We start from the raw sequence: 21,254 nt of genomic DNA, 5'->3' as shown, positions 1-21,254 counted from the left end.
TACCTTATGAATGCACATACAACATGATTATATGATGTCATCCTGATTCATTAGTCTTAACCAACATTCATTTATTTATCATACTTAAACGCCGTCTCCCGCATTAGCAAGGTAGCGCAAGGAAACAGACGAAAGAATGGCCCAACCCATCCATATACACATGTATATACATAAACGCCCACACTCGCACATATACATATCAATACATTTCAATGTATACATACTTAACCAACATGCTTGATATAATTTTATCATAACATTTTCTATATTCACTTGGAGAGCTTATTTTTAGGCTTTTTATTCAAGTAAACAACATAATACTTCAATTAGATACTTTGTTTACAGGGATGGATTCTGGCTAACAAACAGTATTATCTGAATAATCACTGAATGTTTTAAGCAAAAAATATGCAAGATAATCGAGTGCATATCTTTCACATAAAAAAATATGTATTTCCCTGAATACCAACAAAAGGAAGCAAGATAACTAGTATACATTAATTTCTAACATTTTCATAACAGACCTAAGAAGTAGCTGAAGGACGGTGGCACTAGGAGATGGAGGCACACTGCTATGAGCAGCACAGAGGGCTGGCTGAAGGGGAGAAGACTGCGGCACCCCACCAACCTTCACATTCCCATTCGTGACACCTACATCGACAACGCCAAGGGACTGGGTCACAGATGGCCTGTAAAACAGTAATTATCTTCAATAGCAGGACTTCAAAGTTTCACTTTTTATAACAACATTTTTATCATAAAAGGAAATTTATTTCTTTGCAGAGGATATGAATAAATGAAAAACTTTTAAAAAGATTTAAAATGTAGCAGGTATACATCTTGCTTCAAAATGAATTTAAAAGTACAGAAGGAAAATACACTTTAAAACTTATTTCTTTTTCTTTCTTTCTTTCAAACTATTCACCATTTCCCGCATTAGCGAGGTAGCGTTAAGAACAGAGGACTGGGCCTTTGAGGGAATACCCTCACCTGGCCCAATTCTCTGTTCCTTCTTTTGAAAAAAAAAAAAAAAAAACTTATTTCAGTATTGCATTTTCTTTATCAGAAGTTTCTAAATTATTAACCCAAACGAAATAACATTCAACTCATCCACAATAACAACAACAACAAAAAAGAAGGTTTTGGGGCACTAGGCAAACCTTGATGTGCAGTTTAAAAACAACGGTATGACTTAACTACTAATCCATCTGTCTACACCACAGATGCATTTCACAATATTTCTGTTGTTCGCCAAGTCCAGACTCTCAAATGTCGAAACCAAACAAGAAATCCCAAAACATTTACTGAAGAATTTAGTCTGCTGCTTGAGCCATCAAGCATGTGGAACAGATACTGTACTACTTTCATTGGAAAAAAACAAGCATGTGAAAACATCAGTTGTCGTCTTCATAATTTTACAACACAGGGAAAAAAGAAATAATGAAGCAAAATAAAGTGTAATGGGAATAATTACAGGTCACAAATAGGATAATGACACTGTTTCAAGGATGGTATAAAGATTGAAAATATGTAGAACACTGGTCTTGGTATAGTGTGAATATGCACTGAAAAATCAGAGCATCAAAAGGGAGGATGCATGTAAAGATATTCAAGAAAACTGGTGAACAATAAAATAGAAACAGGAATGGAAATACTATACTGATTCAAGGAAATTACAGTTTCAAAAAATGAAGAGGGTCATTAATCAAATTTCAATGTTATGTGAACAAGAATATCACCAATAGAAGAAATGAAAAAGTATCCTGTCCCCACTTTCAAGTCTGACAACACTGTCCTTCACACCATCGATATGCTGCAAGCTCTGTGGAGGAAGGACGTTTGAAAAACTTATTCTTCAAGGAAGCCAATGCTGGAAGAGAGAGGTACAAATCTATAATTTCTAAGCAACTGTTGTATTCCACAACAATATGACCCTCTGATGAATGGTCTCTTAAGTGATCTGCTGTATGACTATGAGGTCTAGGTCTATATGAACAACATCAGCTAGATGTATGCATATCTTGATAGTCTAAGAGGATAAAAGCCTAGTCAGTGTACCCTATTTGAGGGAAAACACTGTTTTAACTATCATGTGAGCAAGTCCTCATTTACTGGTGTTTAGAGAGCTCTCTCTGAAGGTGAAAAAATCCCTGAAAAAGGAACTGGGAGAAGGAATGTAAAACATTCATATAAAGGACAAGGGGACTGAGGTGTATTTATGGATTACCAAGTAGTAAGCAACTGCCATAGGAAAGTTTGAGGAGTTTCTGGATGGGTCAATTTCTTAAAATAAAATTTTTTAAATACTTGATCACCGTTTCCCACGTTAATGCCAAGAAACAAACGAAGAAAGGCAAATCCACTTACATTCACACATACACATATTCATACACATACACGTCTATTATTCATTTACTCTATTTGTCGTAGTTTCTTGTGTTAGCGAGGTAGCACCAGGAAACAGACAAAGAAAGACCCATCCACTCACGTGCACATATAGGTTAAGCATACCTAATCAGAAAATCTGAAATGCTCCAAAATCCAAAACTTTTTGAGCAGCGACATGACGTTCCAAGTGGAATTCCATACCTGACCTCACTTGCCCATGTTGGCACCAGTTTGTTAAAAAACATCATCACCCACCGCCACACTAACGCGCATTACTCACTGTATTTCCCACTTATTCTCTGCTCTGCGATGCAAAGATGTTGAAAATGTCAAAAAGGCCTGCAGATAATGAGGTTCTAGTTGTTCAATCACTGACCAAAATGAAATAGCTGAAATGGTTCTGAATTAAGGTGATCGTGATAAAAGAAACAATGAAGATGACTTTGTTAACACTGCAGAAAAAGTGCTTATAGATGACATGGTGAAAATGTGTGATGGACTTATTGAAGGACTAGAGTATATGCATTCATAACAGAATAAGAAATCAGAAAGAGGCTTCTAAGACAAAAAACCACTGTTAATGAGGCAGATGTCTCTTGAGGAAACATTTAAAAAAAACCATCCATCAGAATGCCTCCTCATCCCTAGAGGACCCACTTCCTGATCCCTCAACTTCTGAATTTCCTTCTCATGATGATGACAACAGTGATATACCCTCCCCCTAAAATGTCTCATGCCATATGTAGTTCTAGTATTTGTTGCTGCATTTACCTTCCTTTGTAGGCAGTGATCAAGTCTTTTTTTGGTAAGTGCAAAATACTATTCACATGTGAAATGTGAATTTCATCTCCACCTAAAATGCCATGTTTGAGTATAATATGACCAGCAACATTACTGTGTTGAAATTTTTCTCATGTAGTTTTCATTACATTTACAGCGATCTGTAATTATCATAAATTAAATGCCTATCTATTTTTATATCTCAAATAAGACCTAAAAAATAAAATGCAGCGTACTGTGACCTTTTAATCAAAACACAGCATAGTAAGTGGAAACTGAAAACCTGCAGTTGTTTGTTGTTGTTACTGTTTAACAAATGATACAGGTATTCTACTGATGCTACTGTGCTGCTTAGTTATCCAAAACACATTATTTTTTCAATGTGTTAATGGTATCTCATATTCTTTTAATGTTGAATAATTATGTGAGAATAAATGTAATAAAATGACTGCTTATCAGTAGCACATAAATTTAGAGTCAAGAATGAAGAAGCCAAACAACCACAGATTGTCCACATGGGTAGCTGAGGTTGTGACTCCTTAGATTTCTGATGGTTCAGTGTTACACAAACTTTGTTTCATGTGCAAAATTATCAAAAACATTGCATAAATTACCTTCAGACTAACAATCCTTCAAAATACTCACTCCCTCACTAGCTGTTATCACTTCCCTTTTTCCTCCCTTCACTAATGTCCCTATTTGTTCTCTTGTCTTTTGCACATTATTTGTCTCCTTCCAAAACATCTTTCTATTCTCTCTAAAGTTTAATCATATTCTCTCACCCAAGCTCTCATTTGCCTTCTTTTTCAACCCCTGAGCCTTCATCTTGACCTCCTGCCACTTTCTCTTATACATCTCCCAGTCATTTGCAATCCTTTCTTGTAAGAACCACTCAAACGCCTCTCTTTTCTCATTAACTAGCAATATTCACGTACATATATACCCATATAAACACATGTACATATTCATACTTGCTCACCTTCATCCATTCCCAATGCTACCCCACCCAAGAGGAAACAGCACAAATGAATGAAGGAAAAGAAAAACATGAATTTTTTGCCATACATATTCGCCATTTCCCAGATTAGTGAGGTACCGTTAAGAACAGAGGACTGATCCTAAGAGGGAAAATCCTCACTTGGCACCCTTCTCTGTTCCTTCTTTTGTAAAAGTAAAAATTGGAGGGAAGGATTTCCAACCCCCAACTCCTTCCCCTTTTAGTCACCTTCTATGACACAGGGAATACGTGGGAAGTATTCTTTCTCCCCAATCCCCAGGGATATACATTTACATTCATAACATACTAAAATCATTAAATGCTTTGTGCAGATCTCAGCCTTTGATTACTTCCTTTGTCCAGCATCAAAGGAATTTAGTACGTCTGCTTAAACATGCAAATATTGTCAATTACTTGACTTACATGATATAATGGAAAGATAAAAGATACAACTAACCCTGCAGTGATGACAGGTGTGGGTGTAGAGATCACAGAGCCTGACTGTTGTCCTGCCTCAGCTGCTGAAGATACATTAAGAAAAAGGTGCCTAGATGCACCTTCTTCCTTGTCTGGTTCTCCATCAACTTCAACCACTCTGAAATATCAAAACAATATAAGAGCAATTAAAGAAAACCTTGAACAGCATACCTTTTAATTACATTCCAGGCAATTATGATTTATCATGATAACCAATAAAAGCTACTAAGTGTAAAGGGTCTGAAGTTAGTTCTTTGTACCTTCAATGTATCGGATCTGACTATTTTGTTGGTGAAAGTTCTTCGTTTTCTTCTGAATCTTCCAGATTTCATACTATAACATAAAGATCTAAGGAGACAGTCTGTGGTCTCATAAATGTCAAAGTACAGAATAATCATTTTGCTGTAAAGCTCATCTTTTCTGTAATTATTGGCTATAATCCCATTCACACGGGGTGGATTAAAACTTGAACATGAGCCACCATCATTGGATGTCCTCTAAGGAAATAGTGGCCAACATCAATTAATGTGCCAACAAATCCTACCTCTTTAAATATTCAGCTGACTTATTACAGACATATTAGGTAGTAGTAGTCAGTAGGAACATTAGGTAGGAACCTCTGTAAACATGCACTAGAGCTACAGTCTGTCAATGGCCTGTTAAGGTTGAGGCACTAAAGACTAAGAAGTGGAACCGTAGTCCACCAGTTATGGAAACTCTATTTCCGTGGCCAACCCCTTGAGGGAGTTCCAGTGGGAAGAGGCGTCAGAGACAGAACAATAGCTTATACATGTCTCTTCCAAGGCCATAATGTGACAAAATTTTTGCCCTCAGCACTTCTATAACCATTATAAGTGCACAACTGTGTACTTGAGGGTCTTGAGTAAACAGTGACCCCAATGATATTATGTTCATAGATTTTTGGGTGAATCAAATTATCAAGAGAAACATCTATGATATTTATAAGTTGGTGAGGGAAATGAAGGACAACATGAGAAACCTGATGAAGTGAGACCTACTAAGTTATTTTATCTTGTATTATTTGTTGCTTATCCCTGGGGATAGGGGATTAAGAATACTTCCCACGTATTCCCTGCGTGTCGTAGAAGGCGACTAAAAGGGGAGGGAGCGGGGGGCTGGAAATCCTCCCCTCTCGTTTTTTTTTTTTTTTTAATTTTCCAAAAGAAGGAACAGAGGGGGCCAGGTGAGGATATTCCAAAAAAGGCCCAGTCCTCTGTTCTTAACGCTACCTCACTAACGCGGGAAATGGCGAATAGTTTGAAAAAAAAAAAAAAAAAAAAAAAAAAAATTATTTGTTGCTATATCTACTGTTCTGTCTGTTCCATTTTTCATTTCATCTAACTTTATCCAGCTATATCAACTATTTACAATCATGGTTTCCTTCTTACCTGGCAGAAGGCTGTGGTGGAGTGCAGCAAGATGATGTAGCAGTTTGTGGATGAGATGGCGCAGCAACACTGCATGTGGTGAGGGTGGATGTGGATGTGACCATGGCAGAAGTAACATTGACATCATCTCGTGATGTGGAAGAAATCGTTTCATCAGAATCAACAGGTGGGAGTACTCTAGGTGTGTCAAGGCTTTCTCCTGCATTTCCTCCAAGAGGCTGAGTTGGGAGAATAAAAATCATTATGATGCAACCATAATCATTCAAAATCCATGAACACTACTAAAAACTGTATATAAGAGTGTATGTGGGTGGGTTGGGCCATTCTTTTGTCTGTCTCCTTGCGCTACCTAGCTAACACGGGAGACATTGACTAAGTATTACTAATAAATAAATATGAAAGAGTTCCAAAACAGGTATATCATTATTCAGAAGAACACTATACAGAAAACAGTTTTATGCCTTACCTAGGAATTGTGAAAGCAAGCTGCAACCAATTTCACATGAAAAGAAGGCAAAACATGGGAAGAATTGCTACAAATCATATGAAAAACAATTCAAATTTCTGTAAGAAAGGAAGTTTCAATGTATCTTGTTTCAATGGTGAATATATAAGTAAAGTTCAGATATTTCGCAATGAAGGTTAATGAACGTGGTATCTCTGACACCTGTTCCCAACTGGAAATCCCTCAAGGAGGTGGCCACAGCAAAAGTCTCCATAACTGGTGAACTCCAGTGCTGCTTCTTAGCCTTTAGTGCCTCATCCTTAATAAGCCACTGGCAGAGGGCAACTCTAGCACAGCATTTGCAGAGGCTTCCACCTAATGTTCCTACTGAGCACTCATATCTAATAATCCTCCCTAATGTTCCTACCTACTACTACTACCCATGTTTCCACCTAATGCTCCTGCCTAGTTGTTCCTACCTACTGTTTGTATCTAAAGCTCCTTACATTTTGCCAAAAGGTAGGGCTAGCGCACAGTGCTCACCGCAGGAAAATCTAGAGGTACAAAGAATGAGCTGCGTTAGTGTTGTTGTATTATGTATGACAAGGAAAGATTGTCTGTTTGTAGACAGAATGACAGCATGCCATGTGTGGGTGAGGCAGAAAGAAAAGACAGCTACCTGGATCAGGGGACTGTAACTTGATAACCACTGAGGTTCTGGCTCACTATGCAGCTGTCACTAACCCTCCCGATACCCAGTTGTTTAGTACTGGTAATATACTTCCCTAGTCACTGGCTGCTTACCAACTACTAATATTAACATGGTACAAATCTGATAGAAGGAAGAGTGCTCAGTACTGTAAGAAAAAAGATACAGTGGTTCTTTTAGAGTCTTTGAGTTAATGTAGGTCTTGAAGAATGAAAGCCCATTTCTCTGCCCTAGACAGAGTCTTTCAAGCATCTGACAGAGATCCTTGGTAAGGTATCTAAGAACTGTTTCATCTCCCAATACAACATGTATTCATGACCACCATAAAAACAAATGAAACCAACAGATGCTCATCCACCGGAATCACCAACCTTACAGCTGCCTGTCCAGGCATATGGCATCAACAGAGAGGCAAAATGAACTATAAACAACATTCATTGATTGATCACAGGTGTGAGCCTTAAGTCTTTTACAGTCCAGAAACCATAAGTGTTTTGAAAAAGAGAGGATAAATACGGGAAAGACAAACTTAAAAGAACAACATTTGTGTTTTAATGTTGTGACTCCCTCTATAAATGCCTTGCATATCTTTGTGCTAGATCAATTAAGAGGATGTAGCAGTTACTATGCGGAAATCAGAGAATGGGATCTCTATGATAAGTTTCAGGAAGACTCAGGATGAGGAAAGGCCTCGGGTGAAGCAAGAGAGGGTAAGACATATACCACGGAAAAGCAAGAGGCAAGATCTAAGGTGAAACACAATACCAGATGAAGCAATATCTAGGGAGAGAGTTATGAGCAGAGATACAAGAAATTACAAGAAAGAACCAAACAGGCATCGGTGGAGATGATGATATCGTGAAGTGGTGCAAGTTCTTTTAATACACAAAAACTAAGAATAAGCATGGGATTTCAAAAGGTCTTAAAAGAAAGGAGAGACTGTACCATCATATACTGTATAGGTGGTGAAAATTATATAGAATAATAGGTATTAACTATTCACTGCTTAGGTAAATGTATATGACAAAGTAATGATAAAATTCTGTTTAAGAAGACCTCAAAATGAGGAATGATATAAAGTGGTGAGGTTTTTGAAGGAGATAATTGTATGATCCATTTCTTCATAAAAATAAGATACCTGTAATACACATTAAAAAGATGCTTTAATACCTCTGTGATAGAGTGATGTGACCTGAGAAGTGATGCTCTTCTGAACTGTTCATCAAATGGATTAAGACTTATTTCCTGGAAGAGCCCCACTTCATCACACTGCCGCAGAAACCTTGTTGGAGTTGGTGTCTGGTCTGGAAAATGCAACTGCATTAATAAAAATAACAACTGACTTTCTTTTCACTGTTTTCAAAAGACCTTAAATACATGTGCTGAGGATGATCAATGCTTTGTATCTTTAGGTCAAGGAATGATGGAACACAAGTATCATCAGCATATCAAAAGTTATCTTATTCCCTAAGTACCCTATCTCTAATGCAGTGTTTTCCGAAGCTACTACCTAATGTTCCTACCAACTATTACTACTTGTATCTACCTAATGTTCCAAACAATTACTTTTACCTACTGCTCCCATCTAATATTCCAACCTTCTACCTAATGCTCCTGTCTAATGTTCCTACCTACTTCTATCTACTGCTCCTACCATTTTGTCAAGAGGCAGGGCTAGTAAAGAGTGCTCAGTGCAAGAAAAATCTAGAGCTAAGAAGAATGACTTGTGTGAATTAAGTGTGTGTGTTGTCAAGTGACATGGAGAGATTGTACATATGTGGACAGAATACCAGCAGTCCAGATATGGATGAGGCAGACAAAAAAGACAGCTACCTGGGTCAGAGTTGTGCAACTTGACAACCACTGAAGTGCTGGCTCAATATGTAGCCATCACCAACCCTGCCAATACAAAGCAGGTAGTACTGGTAATATATCTCACAGGTCGGTGGCTGCTTACCATATACTACCTACCTATCCAAATAAGACAATTTCTATAACAACAGCCACCCAAGGTATACCCATATTCTATCTGCAAGTGAAAGCACCACAAGTGAAAGGTCAGCTTCGACAAGGCTGTGTCATCATCTGCAGAAAGAAAGGGCAGTGTCACTGAGGATCTTCCTGTACCAAAGTACCTGTACCTCCCTCAGCAGCAAGAGCCCCATAAAGGGGCCCTAGAGTTTCATGATTAACAACCAGCCAGTTCATATACCTTTAAACTTCATAGGTGAAACCTAGAAAGATCTCACACACCCACCTACAAGTTACACATTCTGGTACAGTTATCAAGCGTGTGATGCTACTGATGTTTGCATATCTAGAAATCTTATCTATCGTACCTCTATAACTCCATTCCCATCAACATGAGGTATATCAAGAAAATACAGGCATGTAACTTTTTTTTTTTTTCTTTGCCGCTGTCTCCCACGTTTGCGAGGTAGTGCAAGGAAACAGACGAAAGAAATGGCCCAACCCACCCCATACACATGTATATACCTACGTCCACACACGCAAATATACATACCTACACAGCTTTCCATGGTTTACCCCAGACGCTTCACATGCCTTGATTCAATCCACTGACAGCACGTCAACCCCGGTATACCACATCGCTCCAATTCACTCTATTCCTTGCCCTCCTTTCACCCTCCTGCATGTTCAGGCCCCGATCACACAAAATCTTTTTCACTCCATCTTTCCACCTCCAATTTGGTCTCCCTCTTCTCCTCGTTCCCTCCACCTCCGACACATATATCCTCTTGGTCAATCTTTCCTCACTCATTCTCTCCATGTGACCAAACCATTTCAAAACACCCTCTTCTGCTCTCTCAACCACGCTCTTTTTATTTCCACACATCTCTCTTACCCTTACGTTACTTACTCGATCAAACCACCTCACACCACACATTGTCCTCAAACATCTCATTTCCAGCACATCCATCCTCCTGCGCACAACTCTATCCTAGTCCACGCCTCGCAACCATACAACATTGTTGGAACCACTATTCCTTCAAACATACCCATTTTTGCTTTCCAAGATAATGTTCTCGACTTCCACACATTCTTCAAGGCTCCCACAATTTTCGCCCCCTCCCCCACCCTATGATCCACTTCCGCTTCCATGGTTCCATCCGCTGCCAGATCCACTCCCAGATATCTAAAACACTTCACTTCCTCCAGTTTTTCTCCATTCAAACTCACATCCCAATTGACTTGACCCTCAACCCTACTGTACCTAATAACCTTGCTCTTATTTACATTTACTCTTAACTTTCTTCTTTCACACACTTTACCAAACTCAGTCACCAGCTTCTGCAGTTTCTCACATGAATCAGCCACCAGTGCTGTATCATCAGCGAACAACAACTGACTCACTTCCCAAGCTCTCTCATCCCCAACAGACTTCATACTTGCCCCTCTTTCCAAAACTCTTGCATTCACCTCCCTAACAACCCCATCCATAAACAAATTAAACAACCATGGAGACATCACACACCCCTGCCGCAAACCTACATTCACTGAGAACCAATCACTTTCCTCTCTTCCTACACGTACACATGCCTTACATCCTCGATAAAAACTTTTCACTGCTTCTAACAACTTGCCTCCCACACCATATATTCTTAATACCTTCCACAGAGCATCTCTATCAACTCTATCATATGCCTTCTCCAAATCCATAAATGCTACATACAAATCCATTTGCTTTTCTAAGTATTTCTCACATACATTTTTCAAAGCAAACACCTGATCCACACATCCTCTACCACTTCTGAAACCACACTGCTCTTCCCCAATCTGATGCTCTGTACATGCCTTCACCCTCTCAATCAATACCCTCCCATATAATTTGCCAGGAATACTCAACAAACTTATACCTCTGTAATTTGAGCACTCACTCTTATCCCCTTTGCCTTTGTACAACGGCACTATGCACACATTCCACCAATCCTCAGGCACCTCACCATGAGTCATACATACATTAAATAACCTTACCAACCAGTCAACAATACAGTCACCCCCTTTTTTAATAAATTCCACTGCAATACCATCCAAACCTGCTGCCTTGCGGCTTTCATCTTCCGCAAAGCTTTTACTACCTCTTCTCTGTTTACCAAATCATTTTCCCTAACCCTCGCACTTTGCACACCACCTCGACCAAAACACCCTATATCTGCCACTCTATCATCAAACACATTCAACAAACCTTCAAAATACTCACTCCATCTCCTTCTCACATCACCACTACTTGTTATCACCTCCCCATTTGCGCCCTTCACTGAAGTTCCCATTTGCTCCCTTGTCTTACGCACTTTATTTACCTCCTTCCAGAACATCTTTTTATTCTCCCTAAAATTTAATGATACTCTCTCACCCCAACTCTCATTTGCCCTTTTTTTCACCTCTTGCACCTTTCTCTTGACCTCCTGTCTCTTTCTTTTATACGTCTCCCACTCAATTGCATTTTTTCCCTGCAAAAATCGTCCAAATGCCTCTCCCTTCTCTTTCACTAATACTCTTACTTCTTCATCCCACCACTCACTACCCTTTCTAATCAACCCACCTCCCACTCTTCTCATGCCACAAGCATCTTTTGCGCAATCCATCACTGATTCCCTAAATACATCCCATTCCTCCCCCACTCCCCTTACTTCCATTGTTCTCACCATTTTCCATTCTGTACTCAGTCTCTCCTGGTACTTCCTCACACAAGTCTCCTTCCCAAGCTCACTTACTCTCACCACCCTCTTCACCCCAACATTCACTCTTCTTTTCTGAAAACCCATACAAATCTTCACCTTAGCCTCCACAAGATAATGATCAGACATCCCTCCAGTTGCACCTCTCAGCACATTAACATCCAAAAGTCTCTCTTTCGCGCGCCTGTCAATTAACACGTAATCCAATAACGCTCTTTGGCCATCTCTCCTACTTACATAAGTATACTTATGTATATCTCGCTTTTTAAACCAGGTATTCCCAATCATCAGTCCTTTTTCCGCACATAAATCTACAAGCTCTTCACCATTTCCATTTACAACACTGAACACCCCATGTATACCAATTATTCCCTCAACTGCCACATTACTCACCTTTGCATTCAAATCACCCAACACTATAACCCGGTCTCGTGCATCAAAACCACTAACACACTCATTCAGCTGCTCCCAAAACACTTGCCTCTCATGATCTTTCTTCTCATGCCCAGGTGCATATGCACCAATAATCACCCATCTCTCTCCATTAACTTTCAGTTTTACCCATATTAATCGAGAATTTACTTTCTTACATTCTATTTAATGATACTCTCTCACCCCAACTCTCATTTGCCCTTTTTTTCACCTCTTGCACCTTTCTCTTGACCTCCTGTCTCTTTCTTTTATACGTCTCCCAATCAATTGCATTTTTTCCCTGCAAAAATCGTCCAAATGCCTCTCTCTTCTCTTTCACTAATACTCTTACTTCTTCATCCCACCACTCACTACCCTTTCTAATCAACCCACCTTGCTCTTGTCCTCTCACTAACCCCTGACTTTACTCCCAAGACATTCCCAAACCACTCTTCCCCTTTACCCTTGAGCTTCGTTTCACTCAGAGCCAAAACTTCCAGGTTCTTTCCTCAAACATACTACCTATCTCTCCTTTTTTCACATCTTGCTTACATCCACACATTTAGGCACCCCAATCTGAGCCTTCGAGGAGGATGAGCACTCCCCGCGTGACTCCTTCTTCTGTTTCCCATTTTAGAAAGTTAAAAAAAATACAAGGAGGGGAGGATTTCTGGCCCCCCGCTCCTGTCCCCTCTAGTCGCTTTCTACGACACGCGAGGAATGCGTGGGAAGTATTCATTCACCCCTATCCCCAGGGATAATATACATATATATATACACATACACACACACACGCACATACACACACACACACACACACATACATATATATATATATATATGAAAAATGTAAGAAACAATTTAGAAAACTGAAACTTCTAGCTTGAAATGAAATGAAAAAATGAATGTCACATAATGGTTCAACCTCTGGCTAAGGAAAAAGGAAATGTTTAATTTATTTACACAAACGTCAATAGTAGTTCTCATCAATTTGTGAATCAAGAACCATTGCAACACAAACCTCGCCAGGTGGTAGAGTGTCCCGCAGTGTATCGAGACAGACTTCCCCAGAACTTTTTTTAAAGGGGAAGTAAATGTTTATAGTTGTGTTACTGGAGTGATAGTTTTCATACATGGTGCTTTGACAAGAAAATAGTGAAATTGGAAAAAATGTAGCTTAGACATTGAAGCTTATTGATACAGTGGTATGTAACTATTATTTGAATATATTTTGAAAAACTATGGGTCCTATACCCACAAGCTGGAAAAGAGGAGGAATGCTCAATTCTAGCACTCCTATTCTGTTACTGTCTTGTTTAGCCATCACAAACCAGTCATTACCTGAAACAAGTTTTGGGTGCCAAATTCTGATATCTAAATCTAATTCTTTTTATACAGTATGTAATTGCTTCTCCAACCCAAGTGAGTGTATCACAAACAGAACAACAACAACCTCACTTAGTCATCTCTTTTGTACTCATAAATAAAGTATTAAAGCTCACAACTACCATCCAAATGCGCCCCACAAAGCATAATTACATGGTTTATCTTGACTGCTTCATAAAAAAAGAAATGATCTTCATTTACATCTTTTAATGCCTCTTACCAATAATGAATCCATGCTTGACTAGAGATGATGTGTGATGGTCTCCATTAACTGTAAGCTGCATCTCGTGATGTCGACGGTGCACAGTCAAGTGATCCTCATTGGTAAAACTCTAGAAAATAATGATTCCAGACATAGTTTTCTCTTTTTTCATTCAATACGACAATAATTTTGGGTCAGTTTTGAAATACATTTCTGCATTAGTTTTTATCAGGTCTAAAGATTATAAGGTCTCCCTTAAGAAACATTTAGCAGGCATATTGTCTACCCTGATGGTTAAACAAGATGACCTTGTTATACACTAGCAAGTATCATGTTATCTGTTTTTGCCAAATGAGACTCCCATATCTTTAGATGCAAATTTAGCTATTGTGACACAAAGTCTGTTTATAGAAATAAGTGGTGGAATATGAGAGCCATCAAAGGAACTAGACAAGTTATGAGAAATCTTAGAATTACTAAATAAGGGAAAATTGAGTTTTAGAAGCATTCAACTTAATTGGGTTATGTCTATCCCACTGGTAAATCCTATCCTCTTTGAGGTCTTGAGGTTTAAATATGCAATTGTAACAAAACAAGTATTAGATCAAGCATGAGAAACTGAGCAGGATTGGGAGAAGTGGAGCAAAGAAGACATGATTCATCACTGTATAAGTATTTGGGTTATTTGCTGAAAAGATGTTCACTAATGAAAAGGAAGAAGAGGTTAAAAGACAGGGCAGAACCCTAAAAGGCACCACCCTTGACAGGTAATGAAGAGGAGGTTGCTCCACTGCCATGTATGGATACCAACAAACCAAAACGAAAACTAGATATAAAAGAAGAGAGAAGAGGAGAATTAAAAGCAGAGATTACAGATCAGATGCCCCAACCCATGTCCTATCAAAAGTTTCTGAGATATCAAAGACTAATGAAATTTCCCAGGTTTTTCTGAAAGGATGACCAAGCATTAGTAACATAAGGACTTTGTCTTGCAGTAACCATACTGGTAGTGAGAGACTTGAAGCAGATTCAAGATACTTATGGAAATGAGAACTGTGGAGACTGAAAGCTTGGTGTATATGTATATAAACAGGATGATAGGGAAAGGCTAAATTGGAATGGTATATACCAGTGCATGTTTCAAAAGAAGAAGAAGAAGAAGAAGAAGAAGAAGAAGAAGAAGAAGAAGAAGAAGAAGAAGAAGAAGAAAGAACTGCAGTTTTATAAAAAGGTGAAACAGGATAGAGAGCACAAGCACAGGGCCAGAAACAATCTTCAAAACATGAAAAGAGATGTCATACAATTCATATTCCTTGCTTGTGTTTAAAGAGAGAAATGCTTTTAGACTGTACAAAGAATGTTTATAGCATGAGACAGAGAATCAGTAAGAAGTGCATCATGATGTACGGTTATGTCTAAGTAATCCAAAGCAAAATAATAAAAAAGAACCAAAAACAGTAACTTTATCAGCAAGAGATATCATCATATATTGTCTCATCAGTATGGAAAAACAAAGAAAGGTAAACTGACAGCAGCTGTTCACAATACTTTTGACCAAAGACCAGAAAAGCCCATCTGAGCAAGAAAAAAGCAATTACTCTTCCTTTGGATGAAGTAATGCTCTGCCTCACAAATAACTGAGCACTGCTTCTAGGATAAGACTCTTCCAGTTTGTTATATCATAAACCCTGCTTGAAAGGGCCTACAAATGACTGAACCATAAACTGAAAGACAATCATTGGGGAAGCATGGATGTGGGCCTCCATTCCAACAAATACAAATTCTTCTACATAATTAGCAGAGACAGAGGCACCACAGGCAGAAATCTTTCCTAGGAAAATAAATGATGACTTTTCATCTATAAGGGGCATTAGGAGGAGGAGGTGAAGCCATGAGTTATAGAGCATCTACAGGAATAAGATCCAACTTCAGTAAAATTATGTAGCTACTGTTCTACAGATGTAAAGTTATTCCAGTTCCATGGCAGGTTTTACAAAGCTGAACTATATCATATGGCTTACAGAATCTGGAGAGCAAAAGGTGATAAGAGAAAAATAGGTGTATTCAAAAACTGATTTTAATCTGAATGACATCCAAGTTAGGAGATTCAATATCTATAAAGTATGCAGCTGCTGTGCTGATGTTGAAATAAGAAGAAACTCTTCTTATAAAATAGATATATATAAGAAATTACTGAAAGAGTAGAAAAAACAAATTAGTGGAAATATCATGAGCAAATTGGTTCTCCAAGATGAGACATTAAAAATGATATCAGTTTGGTAGGTTATCCGTGTAACATAATTTTACATTTTCTGTTCACTCATGAATATTCTTTCTTACATAAATCTATACTCATTTTTTCAAACTGACTTACTTTTCATGCAATGTCCTTTTTATGATGCATCTTGAGTTACAACACTATAATTTCTAAAAAAAATCCAATTTATGCAAAGACAGATGAAAGAAAACAAAAAACATCAATTAAATGTCTCATACTGCCCACTTCTTGCAAATAGATTACTTTTTCCATGAAGTACCTGAACATTTTGATCTCTGATGAAAAGGAATCTGAACTTTAAGAAAAGAGAATATTACAGACACTATTTGGAAAATGTAAACTCTAACAGAGTAAGCATTTTTGTGATGCTTATACCACTCTATGTAGACTAATTTTTTTATGATGCTTATACCACTATACAAAGACTAATTTTTTTGTGATGCTTATACCACTATATGTCTACATGTAAAAGGTGAATATATTACCTTGTAACAATTACCCCACATAGAATCCCACACTTACCATACCACAGCCAGGCTGAGGACATCCAAAAGGTTTATCAACTTCTCCCATTGCTAACAGGACTAGCGTCCAATTAGGGCACTCCTCTGAGATATATGATGGTTGTATGCAGGACTTGGACCACTAATGTTGGGAGCCTGCGTGGCCCAACTGGATCTTAAAAATCGCCAATACCCTGCCAGCGTGGTGCCCTTGAGGCCTCTGAAAGAAGGATTACATCATATTACTGGAAGTTAATGAATGGCATGGAAAACAAACAGCAAATGATGGAATGCATGCATAGTGCCATTGTACAAAGGCAAAGGGGATAAAGGTGAGTTTTCAAACTACAGAGGCATAAGTCTGTTGAGTATTCCTGGGAAATTATATGGGAGGGTATGGATTGAGAGGGTGAAGGCATGTACAGAGCATCAGATTGGGGAAGAGCAGTGTGGTTTCAGAAGTGGTTAAGGATGTAAGGATCAGGTGTTTGCTTTGATGAATGTTGAGAAATACTTAGAAAAACAGATGGATTTGTATGCAGTATAGGATCAGGTGTTTGCTTTGATGAATGTGTGAGAAATACTTAGAAAAACAGATGGATTTGTATGTAGTATTTATGAATCTAGAGAAGGCATATGATAGGGTTGATAGAGATGCTTTATAGGAGGTTTTAAGAGTATATGGTGTGGGAAGTAAGCTGCTAGAAGCAGTGAAAAGGATGTAAGGCATGTTTACGAGCAGGAAGAGAGGAGAGGGATTATTTCCCAGTGAAGGTCAGTCTGCAGCAGGGGTGTGTGATCTTCCCACGACTGTAATTTGCTCATGGATGGGAAGGTTAGGGAGATAAATGCAAGAGTTTTGGAGAAACGGGTGAGCATGCAATCTGTTGGTGATGAGAGGGCCTGGGAAGTGAGTCAGTTGCTGTTCACCAATGATACAGCTCTGGTAGCTGATTTGAGTCAGAAACTGTAGAAGTTGGTGACTGAGTTTGGAAAAGTGTGTAAAAGGAGAAAGTTGAGAGTAAATGTGAATAAGAGCAAGGATGTTAGGTTCAGTAAGTCTTATCTCAATTCTGCATCACAACCAACCTTGGATGTTAAGTGATATTGTTCTGCAAAGCTAATGCAGTGTTTATTTAATACAATAACAGTAGTGTTGCAAGATTTATAGATTTATATCTTATCAAATGATACTGAATAAAGTGATAGTGGTGAAGTTTATATGCATAAGGAAAATGAGAGGTTGTTGTTACTAAAGAAGGTCATAACAAAAGCAAAACAGAACCAAATGAGAACTTCACATAACTCATCTAGATAATTCTAATCTAAATATAAATCACATCCATGATTGAACAAGACATGAATGCTGTGAAATATCAACAAATACAACAGACAGGCGAAGCCATGTGATCCCTAGCAGCAGATGTATAAAGTTGATACATTTCTACAATGATATCTACCTACAAGATGAGTTAAGGTGAATTTTTCATAGGTGCTGTTGACTTATTACAAATACCTTTCCTGCTTTTCCATTAATTCATGCCACAATTTTCCCTGACATACATCACCCTCACTACTTTTGCCTTATATGATATCACTCAGTAAAACATAATGCTTCAAATCATGCTCCACAACTACTATTCTCTAAACAATGCACTAACACTGCAAACACAAATGACTCAATATCCACTGCTACTGGCGACGCGGAACTAAACTAGATTTCTACCTCATGTTTTCAAGGAGTGCGTTAGGTTTACTACAACAAAGCCCACACTTATTGCGTCCATTAAACACTCTTGGAGAAAAGAGTGGGGGGCGCATACTGGACGTGGAAATAATTCTCCTCTTGATATTTCGAAACCTTATCATCAGTTTTCTTGCTCTATGACAATGTTTTCCAAAATCTCTTATCAATAAGGTGGGGCAAAGAGAGAATAAATTGTTGTACACATTTACCCATACCAAACATACTCATAGATTCTAGCTGTATACATACAGCGATCTTTTAAGGTTGTGTGACCCTGAGTCATCCCATGGAGTTAAGAATGGAGAAATGACCGTAGATAGAGAGAGAAAGGGAAATAAATGGCAACTTTATCAATCTCACCATACTGCCTTCACTTGGTGCCCAGCTCTTCGCGCCCATATCATGCCATAACGACGGGACTTTCACGATCTGGGACTCATCAACTAAGCTACAAACGGGAAAGACGAAAAAGAAAGTTATCGTGGTGAGTTATCTTATCGTCTCTGCTAAAAACACGAGAATCTTTCACCACAACACCACTATTTACTCTTGAATTTTGATGACGTAAGCGGAGCTTTGTTTACCTGCCGCCTCAGTCTAACCCGGGAAACCATGTGCCGAAATATTTTCACTTATAATAAATACGTAAAACCTACTTTAAGAACACATTTGTATTATATAAATAAGTGAAAATAACTCTTGGTAAGTTTCTGATTTCAACATAAACGTAGAGAACACTATAAGAATAAGTATACGCTAACTTTCATGCCAATACCATCATGAATCAGGTCTATAATGCTATGAAACAAATGCAATTTGCCTGGTGGTATGTAATACTTAAGGTCGATAATTCCTTCTCGGAATTCTAGCGTTTTTCAGGAGTCCTCTTGATGTCCGTTAAAGTTTGATAATGACACTGTCCCGCACGCAGGCCTACACACAGAGATAAAACCTTAAAGAGACATTTTCGCCAGGTTTTCTGAAAGGGAAAGACAAGGACATTCATTTTAATAAGTTCAAACTGGTATGGTTCTCCCATGTGCTGACTCTTACAAAGGTAAATCTAGTTGGACAATAGCAAACTATATCGATAATTATAAATATAATGATCAATGTGTATTTTCTCTATATTTCAACTTGCGTAATTTAAGCCAGTAAACCTTAAATCTATGAAGTATGTTGCCACTCTTACGACTTACTTTCTGGTTATCTACTAAATAATCAATTTTCTAAGAACGAAAGCGTTTCCTTGTTAGGATAAATTTTCTCATAAACATTTTCTAAGAACGACAACGGTTGCTTGTTAAGATAAATCTTCTCTTAGAGCTTGTTCATTTCGACTGTTTTCATTTACCTCATGTCTTGTTACATGACAATTTTCTCTTTGCAAGAGTATTCTCAATTTAAAATATGTTTCTGATAATTATGAATAACTATACATCTCGTATTTTAAGTGATATCATGTAAAATATCCTTCTTCAAGAATTAACTCAAACACACTCTATATAAATTTTAGTCAATCACGGCCAAAGAATATGTCATGTGAAGCTTGGCAAGTTGCAGGTTCTCATAAGATTATACAGCATATATATCAAATAGTAGGCTTGAATTCTGCTTTTACATGGAAAAATGTCCTCCATGGAAGAATTCGAACCTGTTGGCGGCTGAATGGATACACTACGGAGTTGCAGTATTGCTACAACTGTACCTGGGTCAATGCAAGATTTATATATATAAAGATATTATGATCCTTATAGCTATCTATCCCCCTGTACAAGTCTCTGAATGGAAGAGTTATAAGAGACGAACAATTGGATATTCGTCAACCCCTTCCTCGATATAACACAATTAAAAGTTATTTGCCATCTCAACTTCTCTCTCTTTTTTAGCTTCTCTTCGCCATTATGTTACTTCTCAATCTCCCTCTTTCTTTTACAGATATGACGGTAACTCTAGGCATCAAGTTAGCTACCAGCTTGCCGCCTCTTAAACATATTAGTACACGTCATGCAACATCTACTAAGCAAATCTCTTTACAGTTTTATACTTTCCCTAATTCTTGTCATCTCCCTTATTTAAACGGGTAAATCCATCATTTCTTGAAGAATGGGTGACACTGTTTTATTTCCTGCCTCCCTTGAGGCTCTACCTTTATATGGTTACCATATTCACTTACAAATGGTTTAGATTCCTACTCTCACAGCACCCAGTGCGTCCTAGGCTTTGGGTAAGGGATCAGTCAAGCTGTACCTCACCAACTGGCTGATGCCACAGACCCTGCTCTCTCTCTCTCTCTCTCTCTCTCTCTCTCTCTCTCCAGCTGCCTCTTCCATGATGGTCATGACCCCCTGAGCACGACAGTACGATATGAGAACGACGATACGCTCTTGAATACGAGAGCACGACCTGGGGGTTATAGCAGGCTAGCCTACGACCTGAGTGAACCTTGATTGAAACACGCCGTTTTTGTCGCACCAAATGTCACTCAAACAAATTATGAAAGAATAGCAGTTATACAATCACATGTTAACGATACGGTTTCTGAAATATGGATCTCATGAAGTACACTGAGAGACAGGCAAGTCAATATACAGTAAGGATAATAATACAGTTAATACTAACATCAATTTCGTCTATTTTAATTTGATTTCCACACTGTAACTTGTAGCGATCTTGGGATACGGAGGTAAGCATGATCATGGAGTCCTCCCTGGCGCGATATATATAAATAATTAAAGGTAATAACCACAAAATGTGAAAATCCTACGGGCGATGGTGTGTGGCACATATACACTCAAGTCCTTTACACAGGGGGTCATGAC

At 38.4% G+C, this 21,254-nt stretch overlaps 1 protein-coding gene across 12 annotated transcripts in view; it reads right to left on the bottom strand.

Annotated features, from left to right (window-relative positions):
- The window catches only part of Atf-2 (Activating transcription factor-2), a 99,072-nt gene that overhangs the window by 19,291 nt on the left and 58,527 nt on the right, over positions 1-21,254 (bottom strand). For 11 of the 12 annotated variants that reach the window (XM_071696441.1, XM_071696437.1, XM_071696447.1 and 8 more), the window contains exons 2-7: positions 16,705-16,905; positions 13,923-14,034; positions 8,376-8,509; positions 6,052-6,269; positions 4,623-4,760; positions 525-689 (exon numbers count right to left, since the gene is read on the bottom strand). In XM_071696441.1, coding sequence (XP_071552542.1) covers positions 525-689; positions 4,623-4,760; positions 6,052-6,269; positions 8,376-8,509; positions 13,923-14,034; positions 16,705-16,755 — 818 coding nt within the window. In that variant the 5' untranslated portion in view covers positions 16,756-16,905. Of the gene's footprint in view, positions 1-524; positions 690-4,622; positions 4,761-6,051; positions 6,270-8,375; positions 8,510-13,922; positions 14,035-16,704; positions 16,906-18,792; positions 18,881-21,254 lie in introns of all 12 variants that reach the window. The other variant, XM_071696439.1, reaches the window with a different exon arrangement.

The sequence above is a fragment of the Panulirus ornatus genome, chromosome 59, assembly GCF_036320965.1.
Source record: "Panulirus ornatus isolate Po-2019 chromosome 59, ASM3632096v1, whole genome shotgun sequence".
Taxonomy (NCBI): domain Eukaryota; kingdom Metazoa; phylum Arthropoda; class Malacostraca; order Decapoda; family Palinuridae; genus Panulirus; species Panulirus ornatus.
The sequence above is the reverse complement of the archived record's forward strand: the minus strand, read 5'-3'. Positions and strand labels throughout refer to the sequence as shown.